Source organism: Crotalus tigris, unplaced genomic scaffold (assembly GCF_016545835.1).
Source record: "Crotalus tigris isolate CLP2741 ecotype Arizona unplaced genomic scaffold, ASM1654583v1 scf7180000024427.8105951120:4207309, whole genome shotgun sequence".
In the NCBI taxonomy this organism is placed as follows: domain Eukaryota; kingdom Metazoa; phylum Chordata; class Lepidosauria; order Squamata; family Viperidae; genus Crotalus; species Crotalus tigris.
Genome location: NW_024100595.1, coordinates 2,492,298 through 2,520,000, shown reverse-complemented (window position 1 = coordinate 2,520,000; position 27,703 = coordinate 2,492,298). Strand labels below are relative to the sequence as shown.

General features: G+C 47.9%; 2 protein-coding genes across 9 annotated transcripts in view; both read right to left on the bottom strand.

Moving 5' to 3' along the window:
* RUSF1 (RUS family member 1) overlaps positions 1 to 6,721 on the bottom strand; it is a 29,123-nt gene extending 22,402 nt beyond the window's left edge. Inside the window, exons 1-5 of one of the 6 annotated variants that reach the window (XM_039330446.1) lie at positions 6,509 to 6,719; positions 5,120 to 5,295; positions 4,389 to 4,551; positions 2,722 to 2,799; positions 880 to 994 (exon numbers count right to left, since the gene is read on the bottom strand). In XM_039330446.1, the coding sequence (XP_039186380.1) occupies positions 880 to 994; positions 2,722 to 2,799; positions 4,389 to 4,551; positions 5,120 to 5,205 (442 nt within the window). In that variant the 5' untranslated portion in view covers positions 5,206 to 5,295; positions 6,509 to 6,719. Of the gene's footprint in view, positions 1 to 879; positions 995 to 2,721; positions 2,800 to 4,388; positions 4,585 to 5,119; positions 5,296 to 6,508 lie in introns of all 6 variants that reach the window. The other 5 variants (XM_039330447.1, XM_039330445.1, XM_039330448.1 and 2 more) reach the window with 5 other exon arrangements.
* A 1,980-nt stretch (positions 6,722 to 8,701) lies between these two features.
* The window catches only part of RNF40 (ring finger protein 40), a 23,788-nt gene continuing 4,786 nt past the window's right edge, over positions 8,702 to 27,703 (bottom strand). Inside the window, exons 5-20 of one of the 3 annotated variants that reach the window (XM_039330313.1) lie at positions 27,453 to 27,686; positions 25,317 to 25,438; positions 25,075 to 25,221; positions 22,387 to 22,461; positions 22,170 to 22,289; positions 19,917 to 20,096; positions 19,587 to 19,722; positions 17,736 to 17,857; positions 15,826 to 16,313; positions 13,440 to 13,557; positions 12,865 to 13,014; positions 11,563 to 11,775; positions 11,306 to 11,431; positions 10,916 to 11,056; positions 9,552 to 9,653; positions 8,702 to 9,459 (exon numbers count right to left, since the gene is read on the bottom strand). In XM_039330313.1, the coding sequence (XP_039186247.1) occupies positions 9,283 to 9,459; positions 9,552 to 9,653; positions 10,916 to 11,056; positions 11,306 to 11,431; positions 11,563 to 11,775; positions 12,865 to 13,014; positions 13,440 to 13,557; positions 15,826 to 16,313; positions 17,736 to 17,857; positions 19,587 to 19,722; positions 19,917 to 20,096; positions 22,170 to 22,289; positions 22,387 to 22,461; positions 25,075 to 25,221; positions 25,317 to 25,438; positions 27,453 to 27,686 (2,651 nt within the window). In that variant the 3' untranslated portion in view covers positions 8,702 to 9,282. Of the gene's footprint in view, positions 9,460 to 9,551; positions 9,654 to 10,915; positions 11,194 to 11,305; positions 11,432 to 11,562; positions 11,776 to 12,864; positions 13,015 to 13,439; positions 13,558 to 15,825; positions 16,314 to 17,735; positions 17,858 to 19,586; positions 19,723 to 19,916; positions 20,097 to 22,169; positions 22,290 to 22,386; positions 22,462 to 25,074; positions 25,222 to 25,316; positions 25,439 to 27,452; positions 27,687 to 27,703 lie in introns of those variants that run through there. The other 2 variants (XM_039330315.1, XM_039330316.1) reach the window with 2 other exon arrangements.

Sequence of the window (27,703 nt, the reverse complement as noted above, 5' to 3'; positions counted from 1 at the left end):
ATTGAGATCTAATCAGCCATCACGGCCAGCATATTTATAAATAGACACTGATACAACTTTTGCATGCAAGAAGCCAAATTTTCAAAGTATTTTATGTGCTTTGCATAAAGTTTCATGGATATTGGTCTTATAGTTTTTAAGGTGCTGGGAGCCATCCAGAGTCACATCTACGAGAATATAGCAGTAGAAATCAATTTAATCAATAAAATAATAAAATAATCATCATGTAAATGGCACAATAATCCCAGAGTTGCTTCAAAAGTGAGATGGCTGGTAGATAAATTTAATCATTTTTGTGTGTCATTTGTCTGACAAATTATGCAGTGACCAACTTCTGGATTTAACATTTGTGAAGGATTAACTATTTACTATTTCAAACACCACCAAATTCAAGCTGAATTCACAAGAATTCACTACCTCGTAATGAAATCTTCTGACTTTTGTTTAACAATGGTGCACAGTAGACATAATTGTTTATAAAGCTGTAATGTTCGCGGCTTAATGTTTTATGTGAACATACTTGCTCGTAAAGCAGGGTGTAGGACTTAGGTTACATTGGCTTGCTGAAAAGTACACAAGCATTAAAACAAACCATGATGAATGTTGGAGAAGCCATTACACTAATTTTGTGTTGAGTTTAGATTCAAGGAAGCTGCAAGGAAGAGTTATTAAACTACAGCCTTGGGAGCCCAGGACTCTGGGTGAGGATTAGGAGGGACAAAGAGGTGAAGGTCTCCGGACTGGGGGGCGGGGTGTCTAGTGGCACAAAAAGTAGGACTTGTCAACGGAAGCAGCACCAGAATACAAGTGAGGAAGCTGGTGAAGAAAGGCCTTCCACCATGAAAAGAGGAGGGCGAGAGAAATTCAAGCAAGGCCCACCTTTCAGAATCCATGTGACGGCGGCAGCTGCGACGGTGGAGGTCTCATCCCCGACCCCCACCCCCTTCAGCACTGCCTGGGTGGCCAGTGTCCCTGTGATGCTGCTTGCGAAGGCCTGCAGGTTGATGGGGGATGCAGAGGAAGAGAGGAAGGGCAACAGTTAGAACAGGATAAGGAACCTTCTGGGCCCAGTTCATCACCAGAATAACAGACCCCCTGCTCAAGCAGGAGATCCTACATCAGGGCTTTTCAACCAGTGGTATGGATACCACCTGTGGTACATTGGCACCTGGCAGGTGGTACGTGACCATCCTAGAAAAGTGGTAACGGGGGAGGGGAATGAGCTGAACCGGTGGCAGCACTGCACAAGCCTGAGCGAGAGATGGCTGGAGCTGCAGGGCTGTCAGAGGTCAGCGGAAGTGCCAGGATCAGTGCTGCTTTCCAGCTGATCAGCGCTTCTTTGGGGCTGCCAGGGCTCAGTGGAAGCACCAGGATTAGCGCCAGGCTCCAGCTGGAGCTCGGCACTGATCCTGGTACTTCTGCTGAGCCCTGAAGAAGCACCAATCAGCTGGAAAGCAGCGCTGATATATAAGTCTAAGGGCTATTCCTGTTGCTAATAAGCAGAGGCACTGCCATTAGCCACTCAGGCTTCAGGTCCCGCACTGTCAAAAATCATGTATTAGTTAGCATTTATAATTTATAAGATAGAGAACTATGATCTCCCTCCTGAAGCTAAAAGAGAGTGGCTATTAATGGCAAGGGGGGGCAATCTAGGGCAGGGCTTTTCAACCAGTGGTATGGGTACCACCTGTGGTACATTGGTACCTGGCAGGTGGTATGCGACCATCCTAGAAAAGTGGTAGTGGGGGAGAGGAATGAGCTGAACCGGTGGAAGCATCGCACAAGCCTGAGAGAGATGGCTGGAGCTGCAGGGCTGTCAGGGCTCAGTGGAAGTGCCAGGATCAGTGCCAGGCTCCAGCTGGAGCTCAACACTGATCCTGGCGCTTCTGCTGAGCCCTGAAGAAGCGCCGATCAGCTGGAATGTTGCAGCATCTCCAGGGTCTTGTGATTTACATTCAGATGCTTGGCAACTGATTCATATTTATGACGGTCACAGTGTCCCAGGTTCATGTGAAGTGACCAAAACCTGCTGCAACCACTGCCAATCCTCAACAGAAATGCTCACAACAATAAAAACCTCGGACAAAAGGAAAAGCACTGCCAGGTGGGCAGGCAGGTGTCTTGCTCGGCTATGGCTTGGGGGGCACTTTTTTCAGTGCCATTGTAACTTCGAACACTCACTAAGCGAGGACTACCTATACTTTATTACTTTTTTTCCTTTTGGGGGGGTTTTTGACACCTTGCTAGGTGACTGGTGGTACTCAGATATTGCCATATCCTAAAAGTGGTACAATGGGTGAAAAGGTTGAAAAGCCCTGCCCTACATCACTTCAGACCAGTGGTTGTCCCATCTCTTTTTAAAAAATATCTAATGATGGTGCACCCACAACCTCCAAAGGCCAGCTGTTCCACTGATTAATTGTCCTCACAGTCAGGAAATTTCTCCTTAGTTCTAGGTTGCTTCTCTCTTGGATTAGTTTCCATCCATTGCTTCGTGTTCTGCCTTCATCGCCTGGGGCTCCTCTTAGCTCACAGACCCCCAAAACCCACATACCCAAAGATCCCGTCAAAACAAGCCCTCTGTTCAAAAAATTGCTCTTCTACAGATCCCAAAACAGAGAAGCAGCCTTTCTGTATGAGAAGAGAAGGAAGGGTTGAGCTTCATGGATCCCATGGAAAGAGAGCAGCCCTGCCCCTCAGGAAGGAATCTCTCTCTCTCACCTGGATGGTGTCCCAGAACTGGTAGGCGAGGTAGTCCGTGCTTACACTCTCAGGATAACCTTGGGGCAGGAAGATGGACTGCAGGAAAGAGAAAGGGTGAGCACCTTCTTCCTTCTGAGCCCATGGATCTCCCCAACTTCTGCCCATGGATCCCCTCTCATTTTTGCCAATCTGCTTGCATTCTCTTCCCCAATGAAGCGCTTTACTGATTGATTTCTGGTACTTGGTACTCTAGCTCAGGGCTTTTCAACCAGTGGTACCACTTGTGGTACATTGGCACCTGGCAGGTGGTACGCGACCATCTTAGAAAAGTGGTAACGGGGAATGAGTTGAACCGGTGGCAGCACCACACAAGCCTGAGCGAGAGATGGCTGGAGCTGAAGGGCTGTCGGCTCAGCAGAATTGCCAGGATCAGTGCTTCTTTGGGACTGTCAGGGCTCAGTGGAAGCACCAGGATCAGCGCCAGGCTCCAGCTGGAGCTCGGCACTTATCCTGGTGCTTCTGCTGAGCCCTGAAGAAGTGCCGATCAACTGCATCTCCAGAATCTTGTGATTTACATTCAGATGCTTGGCAACTGATTCATATTTATGACGGTCACAGTGTCCCAGGATCATGTGAAGTGACCAAAACCTGCTGCAACCACACAGCAGACGGGGGGAATAAAAACCAAACACTCCCTCACCCCACCCCCGCTGCCAATCCTCAACAGAAATGCTCACAACAATGAAAACTCGGACAGGAGGAAGAGCGCCACCGGGCGGGCAGGCGGGTGTCTTGCTCAGCTGTGCCTTGGGGGGCATTTTTTTCAGTGCCATTGTAACTTCAAATAAGTGAACTGTTGTAAGTCAAGGACTGCCTGTACTTTATCACTTTTTTCCTTTTTTTTTTTTTTTTTTGGTCATCAAGTTTTTGACACCTTGCTAGGCGATTGGTGGTACTCAGATATTGCCATATCCTAAAAGTGGTACAATGGGTAAAAAAGTTGAAAAGCCCTGCTCTAGCTCACCTGCCATTGGCCCAGCAAGGGTCCTCACAAATCCTACAGCCAATGCGAGTCCAGAAGGAAAGGGTGTCTCAACTCATCAGCATCCATGTTTAGATGGGGAGAACCCCTGGCCATATTCATCAAGATTGTAAAATAATTATTTGACTTACAGTTGTGCAACCTGAGAACTTGGGACTTCTGAAAGCAATGACTTGCTTTCAGTCACAGACCTCTAAAAAAAAGTTGTGAAGTTGTAAGATTCTTTGGAGCACAACGAGAAAATTATTAGAAGTATGGCTGGGGAGAATCAGATCTACTGTATCTGTTTTTAATTAATCATCATTTGTGCATCCCTCACCGTCAAGTAGCTCTCTAAACTCTAAACCAGGGGTCTTCAAACTTGGCCCTTTTATGACTTGTGGACTTCAACTCCCAGAATTCCTCAGCCAGCGTGTCTGGCTGAGGAATTCTGGGAGTTGAAGTCCACAAGTCATAAAAGGGCCAAATTTGAAGACCCCTGCTCTAAACCAAGGTTTCCAAACCTCTGCAACTTTACAGACGTGTGGACTTCAACTCCCAGAATTCCCCAGCCAGCATGGAAATTGAAGTCCATGTGGCTTAAAGCTGCCAAGGTTAGGAAACTCTGATCTAAACCTTTTTAAAACCAGAACAGTTTACTCACCTTGAAGATACGATGAAATGAATTAAGGTACCAGTCTTTAGAGGCGTCTGTCACAGAGTTTAGCTTTCCATTAGGCAAGGCCTGGTAACGCCGAGCAAATTGAGAGCCATAACTTTCCGTGCAAAGTGTCTGAATCTCCAAGTCAGTCATGACTGTGCCTGAACTTTTAAAGATATGCAGCATTAATCAAGTGCCACTGTAATTCAGAAAAAAAAAATGTGATCTTTGCCTAACTAGATCATGCAAGACAATAGTTTTCAAGATCCTCTCCAACAGCAATCCTCACTCAAGCAATCTGGAAAGTCTGCATAAATATATGAGGGCAATTAGAAAATAAACCTCCGTCTGGTTATCAATGACAGAGACTGGCAGATATATTATACACATTAGAAAACTGCAACATTACGTTACTTTTCGACATAATCACCGTTCAAGTTGAGGCACTTGTCACAACGTCTTACAAGTTTTGAAATTCCTTCTACAAAAAAAAATCTCCCACCTGGGAATGAAGCCACCCTATAACAGCATCCTGAAGCACACTGTCATTGTCAAAGCAGGGCGACACAAGCCACTGTTTCATGTGCCTGAAGAGAGGGTAGTTGGTCAGTGCCAAATCTGGGCTATGGGAGGGGGTGATCAAAAACATCCCAACGGAACTGCTTCAAAGGTTCTTGGGTGCGTCTAGCGGTGTGCGGGCGAGCAGATATCGAGAACCAACGGACTTCACCAACCTTTTGTCAACTTCCTGCACGAGTTCAGCGCTGACTACAGAGAGGGCGGCCACTTCTTGACTCATCGTGCACGTCAGTTCGTCCATCTTTAAACATGCGACACCACTGATGTACGACACCTTCACTCATCACATTTGGTCCATAAACATTACATAGTTCCCAATGAATCGCAGCTGCTGAAAGTTTTTTCGCATACACGAATCATATTACTGCACGCACTTCACATTTGGCGGGATTTTCTATGGCAGCATTCATTTTCCATTGATCTAGCAGACAAGTCAACTGCAATACAACCTTCTCTTTCCACTCCTCACTGCCTACTGAACTATTACACACGGCGCCATAGGACGGGCGTCACTACCTCGCCTATTTCTCGCACATGCTCAAACGGAGGTTTATTTCCTAATTGCCCTCGTACATAAACATATCTAGATACCCACATATCTAGTGTGCACATGTCTATATATTTGTTTTTATTTACTTTTTAATATTGTTAGGCATATAGAGTCAGAGATGAGTGGCCATATAAATCAAATAAATAAATAAAAGTTAAAAACTTGCTGCTTGTGGTCAATCTTCCCAAAAGCCTTTAATTGGATAATTTTCTACCTATTTAATGGTAGAAATGGTATGCTCCTGGCTGCACCCATTTTTTACAACAGGGAAGGAGAAGCAGAAAATAAGCAGAACAGTGTTTCTAAATCTCAGCAATCTTAAGATGTATGGACTTCAATTCCCAGAACTCCTTAGCCTGGCTAGAGAATTCTGGGAGTTGTAGTGCACATATTTTAAAGTTGCTGAAGTTGAACAGCATATGCTTGTGTTGCTGCATCCTTCACCGTTGGTCATATTGTCAGAGAACTGCTAGAAGTTGTACTTTAGCCACCCCTAAAAGATCACACTTAGTCTATAGGTAGTGCACAAACAAGGTAGTGCACGAACAATGCAACAATTACACTATTCAACACAATCCGGCGTTTCCAGCATCTGGTTTTTGAACGCACACATCCTCCGTCAACAAGCACGCTTTTGTGAAGACTCAGGCTTTAATGTGGTGGAAAGATATCCCACATACCGACTCTATAAACTGATTAGAGAGGGCTGCAAAACACCATCAAGCCGTATATAAATCTAAGCGCTATGCGATCTTTAGAACTCCATTTAAGTAAAAACATATTAATGACGTGTCTCTAAAGGTTTCATCCAGTCATTCTAAATCTATTTATCTAATCATGAGACCCACTGACTTCCATAAATGTAAAGAAGTGCACAGTAAAATGCATTCAAATACATTGCTTGCAATAGCTTCCTCCACCCCCTAAGCCCTGAAAGTTTTGCACGTTAAATGTCGGTTTCCCAAAGAATCGTGAAAGACAAGAAGCGAAAGACCTTTGCAGAAAGGATGATGATGACCGTCCGCGTCTTTCCTGCCTGGATTTGAGTTGGGAACCCAGAATATAGCCAAACAACCCGGTTCCCTTTCCCTAAGGAGACATTTAGCCACGTCTTTAAGGCAGAAATGTAGCCACAAAAGCGTCTCCAGCGGGGACCGACTATAAACGCTGTTTTCGTCCAGCAGGGGGAACCAAAGAAAATGGCCAAATTGCAAACCCGGCTTCCTTTCATTGTCGCACCTTCTTCTTTTAGAGATCTCTGGGAAATGTAGTCGTCTGCCCATCCGTTTAGGACTCAGGGGTCTTCAAAATTGGCCTTTTATGACTTGTGGAATTCAACTCCCAGAATTCCTCAGCCAGGTTTAGGTTTAGGTTTAGGTTTAATTTAGTTGAAAAACTTCAATTACAACTTCACATTTCTCTATAATTTTTCTTTCATAGCTACAGATGTGTTTTACGGATCAAGATTGAGAGTAAAGGAAAAAAAACTCTGTTCAAGTGAATGCATTAAACATCCCTAATAGATGCTACAGCAAAGAAAAATATTGCCACTTTGCATTTAAAATACTTGAGTGCCTTTGAGGATCTCAGAAATTCCCAGATAAAATAAGCCTACTATAAAAAAAAAAAATCTAATAAGCATCAATTAAGTGAACACAGATCTGAAGTGGAGCAAACTGAAACTGAAGTCCTACAAAAATGAGGTAGAAGCTATATGCTCATTAGAAAAAGTTGTTAATCCTGCTATTCAAGCACCTTTTTCTGATTTTTTTTTTTTTTTTTTTACCAACTCCAAAATATGTCCTCTTTGCTAACATTTAAGCCACTGGGCTGATATAGTGCTGGTGCTGGAGCTGGAGCAGGAGACCTTGTTCAAATCCCCCTTCATCCATCAAAATTCACTGGGTGACATTAAGAAAATTGTGTTTTTGTTTGTTGTAGCTAAACCTATCTCACAGGGTTATTGTTGCAGGGAAAAATGGGGAGTGAAGGCAAATATACGTGTCCCAGCATAATGTTGCAGGATCCAATCTGGGTCCATCACTGGGAGTGGTTCTCAACCTTTTTAATGCCGCGACTCCCAACCGGTCGTAAGTCGAGGACTACTCAACCGGTCGTAAGTCGAGGACTACTCAACTGGTGCAGCACCGTTTGCAGAATGGGACTTTTGGCGGGCTCAGCAGGGCAGAGACAGCCTGGACAATTCCTATTGGCTTTTGAAAGCCAATAGAATTAGACTCTATTCAAGAGAGTCTATTCTATTGGCTTTCAAAAGCCAATAGAATAAAAGGGAGTAGCACAGCTAAGGAAAAGGGGGGGGGGGAAATGGCGGACTGTGTTGTTTGGCGACCCCCGTGAAGTGGTCATTCAACCCCAAATGGGGTCCCGACCTACAGATTGAGAACCACTGGACCAGAGGTTTAGTCTTCCAAGCTTTCGGACTTGTGCTAGAGCCCTTCCTTGGGGAACTTCTAACGGAATGTCTAACATATATAAGTTCCCTGAGGATGGGCTCCAGCACAAATCCGAATCCAGACTGGATTCTGCAAAAATAGGGAGTGCTGGGTATGCAGCTTCTGAACAAATACAGGCTATACATAAAATGAATAAATGCAGTCATCTTATTCCAGAGTGCTAGTAGACCTTGCTCTTTTTCCCTCCTACCTATGATTTGCATTGCTAAACAAAACACCTACACACACACACACACACAAAAATTGTCTCACTCACTAGGTCTCTCTATGGTCTTCAGGAATGGCTCCCCTTAAATACCATCCTCACCATCTTTCCCTTACCCAGACAGCTAGTGTGGTTAAGAGGGGGGCTCTTACCCCAAGAAATTGCAGAAGATACCCATGCCTCTACGTGTTCTTTCAGAACATGATGCCCCTTCTCCCTCCACTCCCTGCTTCTGAGTCAAGGATAGCTCCTGGCCTTCTGGATTTCATACAAATTTGGTCCTAGAAGGATTTGGTGATTGTGTGTTTTAGAGTTCCTTGTCCCAGGAATATTAATTATAATTTTTGTATTGTACTTCTGCAATTGCATGTTAATAAATTACTGTATTGGCTGCAAATACTGCTCTTCTGCTCCACAGAGTTGCCTTAGCTAAAGCTGTTTATAGTTTTGTACACAAATAATTCTCCAATTATTTTATTGGTGCACCAATAAAACAGACATACTTAGGTTCAGAGGAACAGAGAGGAAACTTGCAGGAGCAGACCACCTCTGCATTTATTTTCAAAACACTCAAGCAGTTCTTGAAATTCTTAAAAATTAGAAATGCCATTTTCAAGAGGGGGCATTACAACTGCGTGACTGCTGCCAGCAGCCAGCGATTGAGGATCCTGTGTTAAATCTGCAAAACGCTAGAAGAGAAACCACCGAATCCCAAGGCAAGTTGGAGGAGCCTCTTCAGCAAAGGCTAAAAGGAAGGAAAGCGCAATGGAGCGAGTTCTTCAGGATCCGGGGAAAGGATCCAACGTTACCCAAAAGAAAACCTGTGAGCAGTCTCAGAAGGGTTCCCAGCAGGAAGAGAGGGGGCACTTTGGGGAAAGGGATCCACTTGAACACGGACCCCAGGAATACCTTAGATGACTATGAAGGGATCCCCAGACTGGAGCCAACGAAAAAGCTGGAACAAGTTCTGGTGGATCTAAGGCTGGTCTTGAAAAGGTAAACCACGAGACCCACCCGCTCACTCACCCACCCACCCACCCCGGTAGTCCATGGATGGGAGGGCAAGTTAGGGGAAACGGGGCCAGCTGCTCAGCTGATGTAGATCCGGTGGAAGTCATTGGCACCAAAGGCAGCATTGCACTTGGGGCATTTCCGCTGGCGGGTGTCGTAGCGGGTCTTGACGCAGTCGAAGCAGAAGACGTGGAAGCATTTGGTGAGAACGGCGTCCTTCTTGCGCGTGTTGCAGCAGGGACAGGTGAGCTTAGCCTGAGGGTGTGCACAGACCGCAGCGTGAGGGGGCTGGGGCATCAGCGAGAGCTTCCCTTAATTTACAAACCTCCTTCCCCTGCTCTCCTCACCTTGTACTCCTTGATCTCCTCCTGTAGGATCTCATCAGCATCTGCATACACCTCCACTTTGCGCTGTTTTTCCAGTTTGCGCCGAAGGCGAGATATCTCCTCCTGGGAACAGCAGACACATCAATGAGTCGGGGAGGGGAAGGGAAGCGGGAGGGGGGAGAGGTACCATTTATTGGTTTGCTTGTTTGTTTATTGCATTTATAGGCTGGCCATCTCAATCAAGTGACTGGATGGCGCACAACAGCATAAAACAAGGATAAACAAACATTATAGTATTAGAAAAACATTTAAGATTAACAAGGAGTTGGGAACCCGGGTAAACAAGGAACCAGAAGATGAATGGATAAGGGTGGGATGTTGATCCACAGCTGAATTTGGAACATCAATTGACGGCTGTGGCTAGGAGGACCTTTGCACAACTTCGCCTGTTGCACCAGTTGTGACCCTACCTGGACTGGGAGGCTCTCCTTACAGTCACTCACGCCCTTCTCACCTCACGTTTGGACTACTGCAACGCGCTCTACATGGGGCTACCCTTGAAAAGTATTCGGAGACTGCAGTTGGTCCAGAATGCAGCTGCGCGAGTGATAGTGGGTGCTCCTCGATACACCCACGCTACACCTATCCTCCGTGAGCTGCACTGGTTGCCTATTGGTCTCCGGGTCCAATTCAAGGTGTTGGTCATTACCTTTAAAGCCCTATATGGCTCAGGGCCAGGCTATTTGCGAGACTGCCTACTATCTCATAGTCCCCTATGTCCGGTTAGATCCCACAGGCTGGGCCTCCTTCAGGCCCCGTCGGCCCAGCAGTGCCATTTGGCGGGGCCGCGGAGGAGGGCCTTCTCTATGATGGCGCCCACGCTTTGGAATCAGCTCCCCCCGGAGATTAGGACCGCTCCCACCCTGTTGGTCTTCTGTAAGCTACTTAAGACCTGGCTTTTCCGGCAGGCCTGGGGTTTATAAAACCTGACCCCTGGATGACTGTCTTTGCATTGTTTGTTCTGTTATGTTTTATGTGTTTTTTATTGTTAGTCGCCCAGAGTCCTTCGGGAATGGGGCGGCTTATAAATTTTAAAAATAAATAAATAAAATAAAATAAATAAATCCACTAACAAGCTCCAGGATGGAAACCACACACACACACAAACACACACACACACAGAGAGAGAGAGAGAGAGAGAGAGAGAGAGAGAGAGAGAGAGAGAGAGAGAGAGAGAGAGAGAGAGAGAGAGAGAGAGAGAGAGAGAGAGAGAGAGAGAGAGAGGGAGGGAAACCATGGCTGCCTCCTCAGGAGCATCTCCCTGAAGCCATGAGATCTAACGGCCTGTTTGACCGGTCCTGTCCTCCCCCTTCCCTCCTTCGCACCTGAGCTCTTTTGAGGTTGAAAGACTCCTTCTCCTTGGCCGCCCTGTTCTCAGCCATGAAGGTCTGGATCTCCTTCAGCTTAGTTTGCACGTGCTCCACCTGCACCTTCAGGTCTTCTGCCAGCTGGGCCGCCTCCACCGCCTGCAAGCAGAACATGGCGTTCCAAACCCGATCCGCACCAACATCTAAACGACGCCCCCATCATCCCCGGCTGTGAAAGCGCCCCGTGAGAGTCCCGTCAATCAGAATCCGATTTCGAGGGCTGTCCTTTTTTCCTACTTTTTTTTTTAAAAAAAAAAAAATTAATTAGGGATTCTCATCGGGAGTCACGGGTCCATCCGAGGCCCAGACTCGCTTCCTAACTTGGCAGCTCCCACGCCGGCTCCTCACCTTCCTCTTGTTGAGCTCCAGGGCCTGGCTGCGTAAAGTGAGCTCTTTCTCCACGGTGCCCAGATTGCCCTGCAGGACCCGTTCCTTCTCCTCCAGCTTCTGCACGACTAAGAGCTGGGTGTCCACCTGAGGAAAGCAACCGGAGGCGCAAGGGATTGGCACGTATTCCGGGAGCCGCCTACATTTAGTGGCCTCTTCCTGGTGGTGGTGGTGGTGGTGGTGGTGGTGGTGGTGGTGGTGGAGGGCTGGCTGCCTACCTGAGACTTGAGGGCCAGCACCTGCTCGGCCAGTTCTTCCTTCTCCTCCCGCAGGAGCTTGTGAATCTGGTTGGACTTGATGCGCTCCGACATCAGCTTGAAGTTGGCGTCATCCTTCTCACGCAGCTGCTGGTTTAGCCGCATGTTCTGCTCTTGCATGTCCTCGAAAGCTTGGCCTGTCACATCCATCTCCGAGAGAAGCGCCTCTTCCTCCTGATCCACAGAAAAAAAGAGAGAGAAAAAAAAAACCAATAGGAGAATTGGAATTTCCCCAGCCCAGCCCTTACTAATCATCTCATAACCACAATTTTTTTCTTTCTCATGCTAGAATGTCTAGATCAGTGGTGGCGAACCTATGGCACGCGTGTCAGAGGCGGCACTCGGAGCCCTCTCTGTGGGCACATGCGCTATGCCCCGGAGATGGCAACCATCCCTCTTCAAGCAGCTGCCCGCTAACTCGCCGAGGTCCCACATGGCCGGATGCATCCCAGTACTGCTGGTTTCCCCCCCACCCCCCGTCCCGTCCTTCCTGGCCTCGCATGCTCTCCTTTTTCAGGGCATGACCCACTGCATCACCTTCTCAGCTGTCGGCCGGCTGTCAAGCTCAGAGGTGGCTTCTCTGAACTGCTGAAAGCGGACTGCGGAGCCCTACAGTGCGCTGGTCGAGGGGCTGGCAGGCTGTGGCTGCTGACGGACACTGTCGGCCCCCATGCGCTCGCTGGCCTCTGTGTGCGCGGGCCGATGGTGTCAGGCAGCAGCCGCCCTGGCCCCTGCATCGTCTTGCCCTGCGACAATGGCACCCGTGCCCTACCTCGTCTCCCCTCACCCTGTAGGATGAGCCTCCTGCCCACTGTCCCACCAACCAGAGAACCCCTGGATCTCCCCCAACCCTGCCCACAGGAGTCCCTGCCCATGAGGAACATTGAGGTGATCACGCCCATCTTGGCCACACCCACTCATTCTGCCATGACCACCAGTCACGCCCACCCAGTGGGCCACACCCACCTGGCACCCAGCAATAAATAAGTGGGTTTTGGGTTGCAGTTTGGGCACTCAGTCTCTAAAAGGTTCACCATCACTAGTCTAGATGGACTTCTGGACTGATCTGTTGTTAGCAGGTTCTAACCACCAGGCCCTGAGCCTCATCTCTATGAATGTGGTCCTTCACAGCAACCAGCGGACCAGGTCAACACTGAGTTTTATGTTTATGGAAAAATTGCAACTGCCCTCAGAGCCTCTCCAGGCTCCTCCTGCTCTGGGGCATCGTTTCTGGCAGCACAAATCCCTCCCAGAAATACATACCTGCTTGGTTGCTGCCAGTTTTTTCTGCAGATGCTCAATTTGTTCCTCGGCCATCTTAATCTTGCGTAAGGCATCCTCGTCGGCCATTTTCTTACTCTCTTTCTTCTCTTTTTCCTCCAGTTCACGGATCCTCACGCGCAGCTCTTCCACCTGCCCAAAGAAATGAGTCAAAGGAAGCAGGGGCAACTTCTTCACTTGAGACCCCACCCCAGGAGAGAATCCTTCCAAGTACACCTGGCAGGTCAAACTAAGAGAACCAACCACAATGACAAATGGTCATAGAGTTATTTATCTAAAACACAGCCAACCCTTCTTTGGGGAGCTGGTTCTTCCCTACATGAGGAAGCCGTGGCCATTTTCTTCCTAAAGTCACACTGTCTTGCCCAGAACCAGATCCTGAAACACAGGATAGCACCGAAGAGCATGAAACCTGGCAGCCTCTAAGAGGACTGAGCTTAGCAGACCCAGGCACTGGAGTGATACACAGGTCCAGGTCTCCTGTGACAAAGAGTGAGCAGAAGAATTGGAACTTTGGGAAGACTCGTATCTCCAGAGAGGCCGCACCCTTGTCTCACCTCGGCTTTGGTCTTCTTCTCAGCTGCCATCAGCTGCACTTTGTCCCGCTGCTCCTTGGGGGCTGACTTGTACATGTCCAGGAGAAGCTTCATCTCCTTCTGGCTCTCCTGAGCCTTTCTGAGAAAAGAAGCAGAGTCCACGTGAAGAACAGGCCTCTGTTCCGGTCCGACCCCTGCTCTATAGCAGGGCTTTTCAACCAGTGGTACAGGTACCACCTGTGGTTCATTGGCACTTGGCAACCATCCTAGAAAAGTAGCAGGGGAGGGGAATGAACTGAACCGGTGGCAGCACCGCACAAGCCTGAGTGAGAGATGGCTGGAGCTGCAGGGCTGTCAGGGCTCAGCAGAAGCGCCAGGATCAGTGCCGCTTTCCAGCTGATCAGCGCTTCTTTGGGGCTGTCAGGGCTCAGTGGAAGCACCAGGATCAGCGCCAGGCTCCAGCTGGAGCTCAGCTCTGATCCTGGCACTTCTGCTGAGCCCAGAAGCGCCGATCAGCTAGAATGTTGCAGCATCTCCAGGGTCTTGTGATTTACATTCAGATGCTTGGCAACTGATTCATATTTATGACGGTCACAGTGTCCCACGGTCATGTGAAGTGACCAAAACCTGCTGCAACCACCCAGCAGACAGGGGAAATAAAAACCATACACTCCCCATCCCACCCCCGCTGCCAATCCTCAGTAGAAATGCTCACAACAATGAAAACCTCGGACAGGAGGAAGAGCGTTGCTGGGCACTGTCTTGCTCGGCTGTGGCTTGGGGGGCACTTTTTTCAGTGCCATTGTAACTTCGAACAGTCACTAAGCGAACTGTTGCAAGTCAAGGACTACCTGTACTTTATCACTTTTTTCCTTTTTTTCTTTTTGGGTCATCAGGTTTTTGACCCCATGCTAGGCGACTGGTGGTACTCGGATATTGCCATATCCTAAAAGAGGTACAATGAGTGAAAAGATTGAAAAGCCCTACTCTATAGCATGTCAGGCAAATGGCAATGACAATCTCTTTTTAAAAACTGACAGTGATGGGAGCAGCCACAACTTCTGAAGGCGGCTTGTGCTTATTATGCAGGATTCTGCGACTTACAGCCAACCTTCACAGCAATATTTCCAGCAGTGTTCCTGTGGAGATGATTTCCTGGTCTAGTCTACCTAATGCCGGGATAGGCAACCTTGGCTCTTTTATGACTCGTGGACTTCAACTCCCAGAATTCCTGAGCCGTCCACGGGTCATAAAAGAGCCAAGGCTGCCTACCCCTGCACTTGGTAAGGCCACACTTGGAATACTGCATCCACTTTTGGTCACCACGATGTAAAAAAGATGCTGAGACTCTAGAAAGAGTACAGAGAAGAGCAACAAAGATGATCAGGGGACTGGAGGCTAAAGCAAATAAGGAAAGGTTGCTGGAATTAGGTATGTCTAGTTTAACGAAGAGAAGGACGAGGGGGGACATGATAGCAGTATTCCAATATCTCAGGGGTTGCCACAAAGAAGAGGGAATCAAGCTATTCTCCAAAGCGCCTGAGGGCAGGACAAGAAGCAACAGGTGGAAACTAGTCAAGGAGAGAAGCAACCTAGAACTAAGGAGAAACTTCCTGACAGTTAGAACAATTAACCAGTGGAACAACCTGCCTCCAGAAGCAGTGAAAGCTCCTACACTGGAAGTTTTTAAGAAGAGACTGGACAGCCATTTGTCCAAAATGGTATAGGGTTTCCGCCTGAGCAGGGGGTTGGACTTGATGACTTCCTAGGTCCCTTCCAACTTATTATTACTATTACTATTATTATTATTACTATTACTATCATCATCATCATCATCGCACAGTCAGCCAGATGTTCAGACTGGATTTGGTATTTTGTCTACCTGTCAAGTCCTTACCAAGGACCTGGGATAGGCAGATGTTGTTATTGTTGTTACTACTACTACTAGTAGTAGTAGTAGTAGTAGTGGTGGAACCAACACTTCCTGACAGATTTTTTCTCCCCTTGCAATTAGCCTCCTTCCTAGGCCAATCGTCAAGGAAAGTTAGTTGAGTCTTTAGGCTTTATTGGCAATGTTCACAGTATCCAGCTGCGTTGTTTTCATAGGTGCTAACTGCCAGGCCTGCCTCTGCTACCCCAGCACCCCAATCCTCCCCTAGTTTGTGTGAATACACAGCAGCTCTACAGAGTCTCAGGATTGGCAGAGATCCTTCCCAGGTTAAGATTTTTTTCTCCCTTTCAGTCTAAAGTGCTTTCCAGACAGAACAGAACACTCAGAACGACAGCACGCTCTCACCCCATCTACGTTCCATGAACTATTCACAACCAGAATTTCAAACACGAAACACAATTTAACGCCTCCACCTTTCAGCCCCCCCCCTTTCCTCGCCCCCCCCCCGAGGCTCACTTGAGCTCAGTTCGCAGCTGCTTGAGCAGATCCGAATCCTTCTTCTTCACGTCTTCGCTACCTCCGCCACCCTTCTGCTTCTCCCGATCCCGTGAAGAAGAGGAAGAGGCCTCTTTCTCACGATCCCGTGACCTCTCCCGGTCAACGCCCCGGTCTCCGCCACGTCCCTTGGACCGCTCAGGCTCTTTGGCGCGGGGGGGCGGCGGGGGCTGGGGAGCAGGAGGCTGGGGGGGGCCAGGGGTCTCCTCTTCTTCTTTTTTCACTCCCTCCGGGTTCCCGAGCAGCTGAGGAGACACCACCTCTTCCTTGGGCTCTTTCTTTATTTGCACCTCCTTGAATTCTTTCTTTATGTCGGAGGACGTCGTTTCTTCCTCCTCTTTGACGGCAGCTACCCCAGGGTGGCCCTGGGGCCCACCGGGGTCTTCATTTCCTGGGGCTGGGGCTGCAGCGGCCAAACCAGAAGGGAACCCACTCTGTTGCATGCGAACCTGAGGAAACAATAAGCCGACCAGCGCTTTAAAACAAGGTGGTAGCCAAGCCAGGAGCGGCAATACCTTTTCCCAAGAGGGCACGTTGAGAAGCTGGGACTGTTAGGGAAGGCTGCCGTCCTTGCCGCCATCACCCTGCTGCCTCTCCCTGCCCGGGCAGGGGACACCCAAAGGGCCAGATGTGGCCCGTGGGTCATAAAAAATGACCAGGTCTGCTATACACAAACAAGTTTGATTCCATTTTCCACAGAGTATAGGACCGACTGCAAAATGAGATGAACAGGAAGCATGAGCTGAGGAGACCACCATGGCTGGCAGGAAACTGCCATAACACAAGTTAAGGCCACAGTAAAGCCAGGGCTAGATGAATCAAAAGTTGGAATTAAGATTGCCGGGAGAAATATCAACAACCTAAGATATGCAGATGATACCACTCTAATGGCAGAAAGTGAAGAGGAACTAAAGAGCCTCTTGATGCGGGTGAAGAAGGAGAGTGCAAAAGTTGGCTTGAAACTCAACATTAAGAAAACCAAAATCATGGCATCCGGCCCTCTCAATTCCTGGCAAATAGATGGGGAAGAAATGGAGGTAGTGACAGATTTTATCTTCCTGGGCTCCAAGATCACCACAGATGGGGACTGCAGCCAAGAAATTAAAAGACGCTTGCTCCTGGGGAGGAAAGCTATGGCAAATCTAGACAGCATACTAAAAAGCAGAGACATCACCCTGCCAACAAAAGTACATATAGTCCAGGCCATGGTTTTCCCAGTTGCAATGTATGGCTGTGAAAGTTGGACCATAAGAAAGACTGTGCGCAAAAGAATTGAGGCCTTTGAACTATGGTGGTTGGAGAAGACTCCTACGAGTCCCTTGGACTGCAAGGCGATCAAACCAGTCAGTCCTAGAGGAGATCAACCCCGACTGCTCTTTAGAAGGCCAGATCCTGAAGTTGAAACTCAAGTACTTTGGCCACCTAATGAGAAGGAAGGACTCACTGGAGAAGAGCCTAATGCTGGGAAAGATTGAGGGCAACAGAAGAAGGGGACGACAGAGAATGAGGTGGCTGGATGGAGTCACTGAAGTGGTAGGCAAGAGCTTAAAGGGACTCCAGAAGATGGTACAGGACAGGAAGGCCTGGAGGAACGTTGTCCATGGGGTCACGATGGGTCGGACACGACTTCGCAACTAACAACAACAAAGCCTGTCAGATTTTACATTCATAGTGAAAACAAGCATTTGAGAGCACGGATTTCTTTTTCAATGAAAATAAAAGAAGATCAAGATGACTTGCAGGTCCTCAGGTCCCCGGTTCTGAAGCAGAACTGCGTCCTTCCCAAATCCAAACCAGGCAGGAGAGAAGGGGTGAAAGCCCATTGACCTTGATGCCCGGCCTCCCTTCAGCCATTTCCCCGGGAGACCCACCTTGTTGATCTCGGCCTGCACCTCCCGCAGTTTGCGCTTGTACCGTTGCACGTCTCCCTTCAGCTGGTGGTTATGGTTCTGGAGGCTGCTGATGAGGTGGCGCATCTCCCGATTGATGGGACCTCGGATTTTAGAGGGGAGACAGAGGGAGAAAGAACAAGTGTTTGAGCCACTCTCTCCAGCCCAGCTCCCCACAGAGTGCTCAGCGTCTCCCCTTATTTAATCTTTCATTCAGGAGCTCAAGGCAACATATGCAAGGCTCCCTCCTCTATCTTTTCCCACAACCACTACCCTGTAAGGTGGACTGGGCACAAAGTCTCCCAGGGAGCTTCTGGGGATGAGGGAGGCCTGGATCCTGAGTTTTCACCTTCTAATCCAGCACCTGAACCACTATACCAGTGGTTCTCAACCTTTTTAATGCCGCGACCCCCAACCGATCGTAAGTCGAGGATTACTCAACCGGTCGTAAATCGAGGACTACTCAACTGGTGCAGCACCGTTTGCAGAATGGGACTTTTGGCGGGCTCAGCAGGGCAGAGACAGCCTGGGCAATTCCTATTGGCTTTTGAAAGCCAATAGAATTAGACTCTATTCAAGAGAGTCTATTCTATTGCCTTTCAAAAGCCAATAGAATAAAAGGGAGTAGCACAGCTAAGGAAAAGGGGGGAAAATGGCGGATTGTGTTGTTTGGCGACCCCCGTGAAATGGTCGTTCGACCCCAAATGGGGTCCCGACCCACAGGTTGAGAACCACTGCACTATACTGTAATAGCTCTGAACCCTCAAATTTCCAGTTAAACAAAAAAAAAATAATAATTTATTTTAAAATACTGGGAGTTCCAGCCCAACCTTTCTTCATTAAAAAAAAAAATATCTATACCACCTCCTTAGAAAGAATCTCAAAAGAGTTATAGGATGATCAGCAAGAACTTTCAAAGTTAAAAAAATTAAAAATGACTAAAACCGTTAAAAACAAACAAGATGGAGGAATGATTTAAAAGTGACTCCATGTCATGCCTCCGTGGCTTCGGAGGACTGGGAGGAGGAGCAGGCTGAGGCAGGCCAGGGCCCTTCAGGTTGGGAACAGGGAAGGCAGAGTTCAGGCGAGGAGCAAGGCCCCTCCCCACCTGATCCTAGAGCAAGGAGAGCGGAGAGGAGGAGGGAACAACGGAGGCAGGCTCCCTTGCTCGGGAGGAGAGCGTCCCGCCCCACTCCACAAGGCACACCTGGGGAATAGGATTTAAGGAGACGCTGTGGGGTGGGGCATTTGCCGGGAACAAACATGAACTCTTGAGACTGTGTGCTCTTGTAACCTGGACACTTTGTATTATGGACCAGTTTGCTTCCTGCTGATCTCTCCTTGCAGTCTGCAGTGTGCAGTTCACAGGCAAGCTGGGAGTTAAAAGGATTATACGTTTGCTTGTTATCTGTCTTGCTTTACAGGAACAGTGTAAACCTCCCTGGTTGTTTTGTTTGAACAGCATATATGGGGGCTGTTGGGTGAACACTGGCAGTGATTAAAAAGACTATTGCTCTGGCCAACTGATTGCTTTGCCTCTGTTTGGGGCCCTGGGTCATCACACTCCACAGAGAACTGGAACCTTTCCAACTTCCTGAACACGGCAGGGAGAAATGACCTTTCTTGAAGGGAGGAAAAAGAACAGGAGATAAAATTCGGGAAACAATTAGCAACACCAGGGACACCACTTGGTGCTCTCTCCTCGCAGCCAGAGATCAAAGACCTTGAAGTAGGAGGGAAAGGCCATCTCCTGGGAATGGGCTGCAGCATGACTGCACCCTCCCCCCAGGACAGGAGCATCCCAGGCTCCCCAGAGAGGAAACGGAAGCTCACCAGCTTGCTCGTTGGCTGCCAGGTTCTGCTCAAATTCAATGCGCAGCATCTCGTATTCCTTGCGCACCTGAGCCAGGGTGTCCTCCAGCTGGATCACCTCTGTCCGCAGCTTCTTCTGCACGTTCAGCTCGTCGCTCTGTCATCAAGCAGAAGGAAGCCGCATCAGCCCCCAGGAGCCAAAGGGCGCACCCAAGTGGGGGCTCACTCTGCAGTCCCTAACCAAAGATCTGACCGTATGACGACGATGATGATGGTACCCCATGGCTAAAGAGCATGAGAAGGAAAACACCCCAGCACCCCTGGCAGGAGGCGAGGGGCTAGAGAGCTCACCTCCATGTGCTCGATGTGGCGCAGGTGGCTGTTCTTGGTGGTGAGGAGCAGGGCCCGGGCCTCATCCAGCTGCGTTTTCACCTGCAGGCTCTCGTTGTACAGCAGTGAGAACTGGGACTGCAACACTTTGTACTCCAGAGTCTCCTTTACAGCCTCTTCCGGAAGACTCCGCAGTGCCACCTACAAGCCAGGGTAGAGAAGGGAAATAGCCAGGCGCAACGTATCATTATCCAATGTCAAAGCAAACCGGGAAAGGGCGGTGTGTGTGTGTGGGGGGGGAGTGTTCCTTCACTGTGGCCCAAACAGCCATGTAAAATTTCTACCTAATCGTCAGCAACAGATTAATACTAGGGACTAAAATGAAGACATCTGAAGCTAGCTGTTTGATTTTTTTATTTATTTATTTATTTAGAGACACTGCATACAAACTAAAGTATTGTTTCTCAGCCTTGGCTGATTTAAGAGGCGTGGACTTCAACTCCCAGAATTTGTTTTAAAAGACTTCTGAGAATCCTAGTTCCACACATCTTAAAGCGGCCAAGATTGAAAAATGCTGAGCTATAAGGGGCAGTAGTTTTTGCATGGGTTTATTTATATATTTCTCGGGAGAAAATGGGTGACTAGAAAGCAGGTACAGATTTAAGATTCCCAGAAAAGGTTGGCCACACTCAGTGACAGGAATGGAAATCCCACCACAAAGACTAAAAGCATCTAAATTAATTAGACTAAAAGAAGAACAGAGTTTGAGATTCCTAGTTCTGTCCTTAAAGCAAGATTGGATAAATTGCAATGTGATTTAGGGCAGGGCTTTTCAACCAGTGGTACAGGTACCACCTGTGGTACATTGGCACCTGGCAGGTGGTACGGGACCATCCCAGCTTCTTGAGAGCTGTCAAGGCTCAGTGGGAGCGCCAGGATCAGCAACAGGCTCCAGCTGGAGCTCGGCACTGATCCTGGTGCTTCTGCTGAGCTCAGAAGCACCTATCAGCTGGAATGTTGCAGCATCTCCAGGGTCTTGTGATTTACATTCAGATGCTTGGCAACCGATTCATATTTATGATGGTCACAGTGTCCCAGGGTCATGTGAAGTGACCAAAACCTGCTGCAACCACCCAGCAGACGGGGGATGGGGGGGGAATAAAAAACAAACACCCCCACCCCACCCCCGCTGCCAATCCTCAACAGAAATGCTCACAACAATGAAAACCTCGGACAAGAGGAAGAGCGCTGCCGGGTGGGCAGGCAGGTGTCTTGCTCGGCTGTGGCTTGGGGGGCACTTTTTTCAGTGCCATTGTAACTTCTAAGAGTCACTAAGCAAACTGTTGTAAATCGAGGACTACCTGTATTTTATCACTTTTTTCATTTTTTGTTTTGGTCAAGTTTTTGACACCTCGCTAGGCGACTGGTAGTACTTGGATGTTGCCATATCCTAAAAGTGGTACAATGGGTGAAAAGGTTGAAAAGCCCTGATTTAGGGGTCTACAGGAGTTGCAAAAGGAACTATGTGTTGCAATTTACCCAACCTTGCTTTAAAGACAGAATTAGAGATTAAGAGTTTAGAGCAGCATAATCTGCTGCTACAGGTAGTCCTCGTCTTATGACCACAATTGGGACGTAAACTTCTGTTGCTAAGCAATGCAGTCATTAAGTGAGTTGTTCCTGATTTTATGACTTCTTGCCGCAGTTTGCCGCAGTTGTTCAGTGAATCATACAGTTGTTAGTGAATCCAGCTTCCACTCCCCATTGACTATGCTCATTGGAAGCTTTCTGGGAAGGCCGCAAATGGCGATCATGTCAACCTGCAACCTGCAATGCTGCAACTGTATAAAAACATGCTGGTTGCCAAGCACCTGAACTGAGAGGAGGTGACCGTGGGCACTCTGTGATGGTTGTAACCGCGAGGACAGAGTGTAAGAAACTTTTCAGCATCATCATCATAACTTCGAATGGTTGTTAAACAAATGTTTGTAAGTTGAGGACGACCTGTCAAAAAATACACAGTAAAATTGTGTCTGATGAGTTAATTCACTGATTTTTAATGAAAAAAAGCTGACCCAGTTCCAAATATTGCATGAATAGCAATTAAAAAAAACCTCTGAATTTAAGCCTTTGATGTTCCCATTGATGTCACTGAATGCTTCCTGCCACTCTCGGTAGTCAGAATGTTTTTAAAAGTACAGGCTGTTAAGGGCTGTATTAGTTCTTTCTAGCTTATCACCACAGGGTGGTGTTATTTGACAGCTATCCAAATACCTTCAGCTTCTCATTAGTTCTAACAGCCTGCTGCATTTCCTGCTGCAGCTTCTCCAGCTCTGCCATGCGACTGTTGGCAAGTTCTTGATTCTCTTCCAGCTCTGCATTCAACATCTCAAACTGCAAAGCAAGCCCAAATTAAGTCAGCAGAAACTCGCACAGTCTTGCAAGCTGCAGGCCTACAATTTATTTTCCAGTCACGTTTTTTCCGGCTTACCTTCTGCATGCTAAGGGTGATCTGGCCCCCCTGGAACCCACCATAACTGCCTGAGGCGTAGTAACCTGAATTCAGCTGCCAAAAAAAAAAAAAAAAGAGTGAAAAATCAGTAACCTCTAAAACCAAACGGCAAATGTATAAATGCACACACACAAACACACACACACACACTGGTGTGAACAAAATCTTTCACAAGACACCTAGCCTTGCATAATACTGAAAGGTTAACTGCATTTTCTGAATTGTTCGTGTACTTCTGCAAAACTAGTCAGCTCTGGATTTCAATAGGTTCTGCCTGCAATAGTAGAGTTTTAGTGACGTTATTTGTCAAATGTATGCGCCATCTAATTTCAAGACTCAAATTAATTAGAACAGTTTTAGCTAAAGAGCAGAATCTGCCTAGTTTTGTTTCCATTTGGAAACCACATCTGGATTTTATACTCAAAACTGAAAAAAATGTTTGAATGGTTACAACAATTTTGTTGATAGGCTTTTTGGAAAATGTGTTGGTAAATACCGGTACTACCTTTCTTTAGTCTGCATCTTTTTCTAATTTTCTTAATTTTTCTATTTGCATTTTAACGTACAATAAACTTTAATAAAAACGTTCTCTGAAAAAATTTCAAGGCTCGCAGAAGCTTTCAACATAAGCTATAATAAAAATTCAACATTAATATATACTTGGATTTCCATCTTTCAAAATTTTTCACATATTGTATTGTTAAAAGTGTCGATACTTCATTGTATGAATAATTATACTATTTAGCCTACCAGATACAGACATCTGTGATAACTTGATTAAAATGTGAAAATCATTGTCTCCACGGTTGCGTGATCAAAATTTGGATGTTTGGCAACTGACTCGTATTTATGACGGCTGCAATGTATTGGGGTTATCACCTTTTGTGACCCTCTGACAATCAATAGGAAAGCCAGATTCACTTAACAACCATGTTACTAATTTAATAGCTGTAGTGATTCACTTAACAACTGTAGCAAAAAAAAGTTGTAAAATGGAGCAGAACTCTACTGAACAACTGCCTTGCTTAGCAATGGAAATTTGTGGCTCATTTGTGGTCGTAAGTCGGGTAGGCAACCTTGGCTTTTATGACTCGTGGACTTCAACTCCCAGAATTCCTGAGCCAGCCTGGCTCAGCTTGGAAACCTCTCCCTTTCCCCTCAGCATGGCTGGCTCAGGAATTCTGGGAGTTGAAGTCCACGAGTCATAAAAGAGCCAAGGTTGCCTACCCCTCTGCTAGTCCTTGATCTAATGCTTTTGTTAAACGTTTCCGTCAGAACCTTCTTCAAAGCTTTCCAGAACCCAAGAAATAAAAGGTCGTTGGGTCCATGAGGTCGGAAGAGAGCTCTTGTCTACTGAGTGAACAGATCCATCTTTCCCAAGGGACAGATGGGCTGATATGAAAGGGAAAGGAGTGATTCATAACTGAAGATCGGGAAATAGCTTGACCCTGAGGATCTGAGTCTTCTTTTGCCACACGGCATGTTATCGTCTTTGCAGCTTGACGCACATGGATGGATGCAGGACCGCAGTAGTAAATCCACCGTTTATCCAAATCTGCTGAACTGCAATTGCCAGCATTCCTCCTCACTAACTGCGATGGCTGGAAGACCGCTGGAAATCAAAGACCAGCAAGATCTGAAAGGGTAGCTTTCCAAAATGGTCTCCTGAAAGTAGGCAACCCACCAGACCTCCTGCTGCTCAGAGAGCATGACTGAGGCAGACACCTCAAGACGAGCTCCTCCTGCTTCCCTTGCAGTCTGGCTGTCCTTCAGAATGGAGAGCCATACAAGGACCTCCTGCCCTCTAGAGCAGTGATGGCGAACCTTTGAGCGACCGAGTGCCCAAACTGCAACCCAAAACCCACTTATTTATCGCCAGGTGCTAGGTGGGCGTGGCCCACTGGGTGGGCATGGCTGTGGTGGTCATGGCAGATTGGGTGGGTGTGGTCAAGGTGGGCATGGCCACCTCGATGTTACTCGTGGGGAGGGATCCCTGTGGGGGCCGGGCAGGATTGGGGGAGATCCAGGGGGTCTCTGGCAGGTGGAGCAGTGGGCAGGAGGCTTGTCCTCTGGGGTGAAGCAAGACGAGGCAGGGCGGGGGTGCCACTGTTGCAGGGCAAGGCGAGGCAGGGGCGGGCCGGCTGCTGCCTGACACCATCGGCCCCCGCAAAGAGGCCAGCAAGGGTGTCCGATAGTGTCCGTCAGCAGCCACAACCTGCTGACCCTTCGACCGGCGCACTCTGGGGCTCTGCAGCCCGCCACCAGAAGTTCAGTGAAGCCGCTTCTGAGCTGGACAACCAGCCCACAGCTGAGGAGGCGATGCAGTGGGTCGTACCCGGGAAAAGGAGAGCATGCGAGGCCAGGAGGGATGGGACAGGGGGAGGGAAAGCAGCCGTGCTGGGATGCATCCAGTCACGTAGGACCTCAGCGAGTTAGCAGGTGGCTGATTGAAGAGGGACAATTGCCATCTCCAGGGCATGGTGCGTGTGCCCACAGAGAGGGCTCTGAGAGCCACCTCAGGCACGCGTGCCATAGGTTCGCCACCACTGCTGTAGAGTTAGGCGTTCCCTCCCTCACTCAGCAGTTACAATTCAATGAAAACAAACAGTCCCCCCCCCCGTAAGCGAGAAAGGAAGAGGAGGAGACCCCCTTGAAGGCCATTCTTGCCTGCTCCAATGCTTCAGCCAGGTGCTTGTTGATCTTCTGTTCCCGTTTGCGCAGCTTCTCTATGTCCCACTGCAGGTCTTCAATGGTTGTCTCCATTTCCAGCACTTTGGTCTCCGATGAAGTCACTTTGTCCTGCAGTTCTGTGTACTGAAAATAGATGCCAGTCTCAGAACAGCTCCTGCCCCAAGCCAGCGGCTGCTGCCAGAAGAAGCCACAAGACCAAGACGGGACAAGGAACCTACCTCCAACGAAATCTGATGGTGTTTCTCCTGCATCTGGGTGATCAGGTCCTGCAGGTGGCGATTCTCCCTTGTCAGCTCCTTGTTGAGAGCCCTCACAACTTCTTCCAATTGGTCAAAGTCTACTGCAGAATAAGACATCAACTCTCAGAATGTAGACTTCCCAATTCTCCTTGCTCCAAACTGCGTTGGGGATCAATGGCTATTAGCCTTGGGGGCCGCACAACACATTCTGAAGGCTTCTGCTGGAAGACTGATGGCCTTCCCTGTGTAGTTGATTGGCCACTGTGAGGACAGACGGCTGGATTAGATGATCCAGCAAGGAACCGCTTATGTTCTCACATACATGTGTTTTGCTTCCCCAAAAAATCTTTTTTGTGGATTTGCTTTTTTTTTTTTTTTTTGCTTTGAGCTACACGTTTAAGCAAGAAAACACCGGAAGTAAGAATATTGCACTTGGATTGAATTTTAAAAAAAAATCCTCTCCAGGGGTAAAAATTATTTTCTTCAATCCTTTCTCTGGAAATACACAACAGCCTCCCTGAATAAGTGTAAACTGTCAGGCAACAAAAAAAAAAGTTACTAAAAAAGCATATTTTCAAAAACGCATTCCCCCCCCCCCAAAAAAAAGCATCTGTTAAGTGTACAAGAAATTCTTGGCTGGCTGAGCTTTCAGTTTTGACTGAAGAAAAATCTGAATTATTAAGTATTTAGGAAATATTCAATGCAGATTTCAAAGTGCTATTTTTGTAAGATGGGGACAGCCTAAAAATTATTAAGCACAACTAGGTCAAAGAGTGACACACAATACTATATGCGAACGTATTTTTAATGGGTTCACTCTGGAAACTCTATTAAGCCATGTCTTCTAGCTGGGACCAGTACATTTCCAGTTTTTCAAAGCAGGCATTTTTAACATCCTCACACAATGGTCTGGCGGAGTTTTTCTGTCTCAACTAACTCTACACAGTAGCACAGACATGTCAAACACAAGGGCCGGGGGGCTGGATGCGGCCTGCGAAGTGGTTTCGTGTCACCCGCAAAGCCATCCTGGAAACAGTGAGGGAACGGCCCCTGTTGCCTTGGTCCAGACCCAGGCTGGCCGGGAGCCAATGTACAATTTTGTGGTGGCCATCTATGCTGAAACGCATTCAGTCTTAGCTCCATAAGCCACACCCCCCCGCATGGCCTGAGAGGAACAGTGAGGCTCCTCCAGTGGACCATGCCTTGGCGCTTGCCCTGGTCCCACCCCCTTCTGCCAGAGACCTTCAGATCTGTCCCACTCCTGCCCAGGCCCCACAGGCACCCTTGATGCGAACGATGTAGAGCTGGCCACGTCCACCCAGTAGGCCACACCCACTCCATCCATGCCCACCCATTAGTGCGCACCCACCCTGGCCACACCCACCCGGCCCTCTGAGGGCAACCGCAATGCTGATGCGGCCCTCAATGAAATTGAATTTGACACCCCTGCAGTAGCACATCTTCAAGGTGTCTGAGAGATGTCTTTGATGTGATATATGTTGACGGCAGCAAGATTGGAAATGGAAGGACACTTTGACTCCCACAATGGACGAACGGCTGCAAAAGTTGATGGAGTTAGCAGAGATGGCTAAACTGAATGCTTTGATTAAAGAAAAGAACACAGTTCATTTTGTTTCTACCTGGAACACTTTTGGACTTTGTGTGCGAGGGGGGGAAAAATGAAACTTTCATTTTGGGTTTTGCTGATTAGATAGGTTTGTTGTTATAAAAATGGCTAGTATATAGTATGATGTAAAAGTAAAAAACTGAGATTTGATGTTATTATCTTATTCCACTGCACCAAAGTCTATGCCTTTTCTTTCTTTCCCACCCATCCCTTTCCTACACTTTTCCCTCCCCTATTTTTTTCTTTTGTATTTTTGTATTTTATCTTATATAAACCAAAAAAATTTTTTAAAAAAGATGTCTGAGAGGGGATAGGAAAAAATGCACATCTGAACCAACCCTTCTCCTTGCAACCAAGTCCACAGAAAAAAATTGAGGCCCCCAATCCTCCATTTTGGGAGTAATTTCAGAGGCAGAACAGACAGCGAGAGGCCAAGCGTGCATTTGGAAAGTTTTGAAGGTATCCCCTTAGGTGGGATCTAGTCTCACCCCGCGCGTGGATCTTCTGGCAAAGCTCCTCCATGCACCGGTGGATCTTATCCGAAGCCTCCACAATGCGGGAGACGGCAGCTTTGGAGAATTCCATGCGCTCTTGAAGCTGAAGCTCAATTTCTTCGTTGCTGCTGCTGGCCAAGGTAGCCAAGAAGGAAAGGGATGGCTCATTCAGCACAAGGTCCCCAGCCTTCCAGGGGGCAGGGGGCGTAACGGGGGACAGCACTGCCTCTGAATGGACCAAAAGA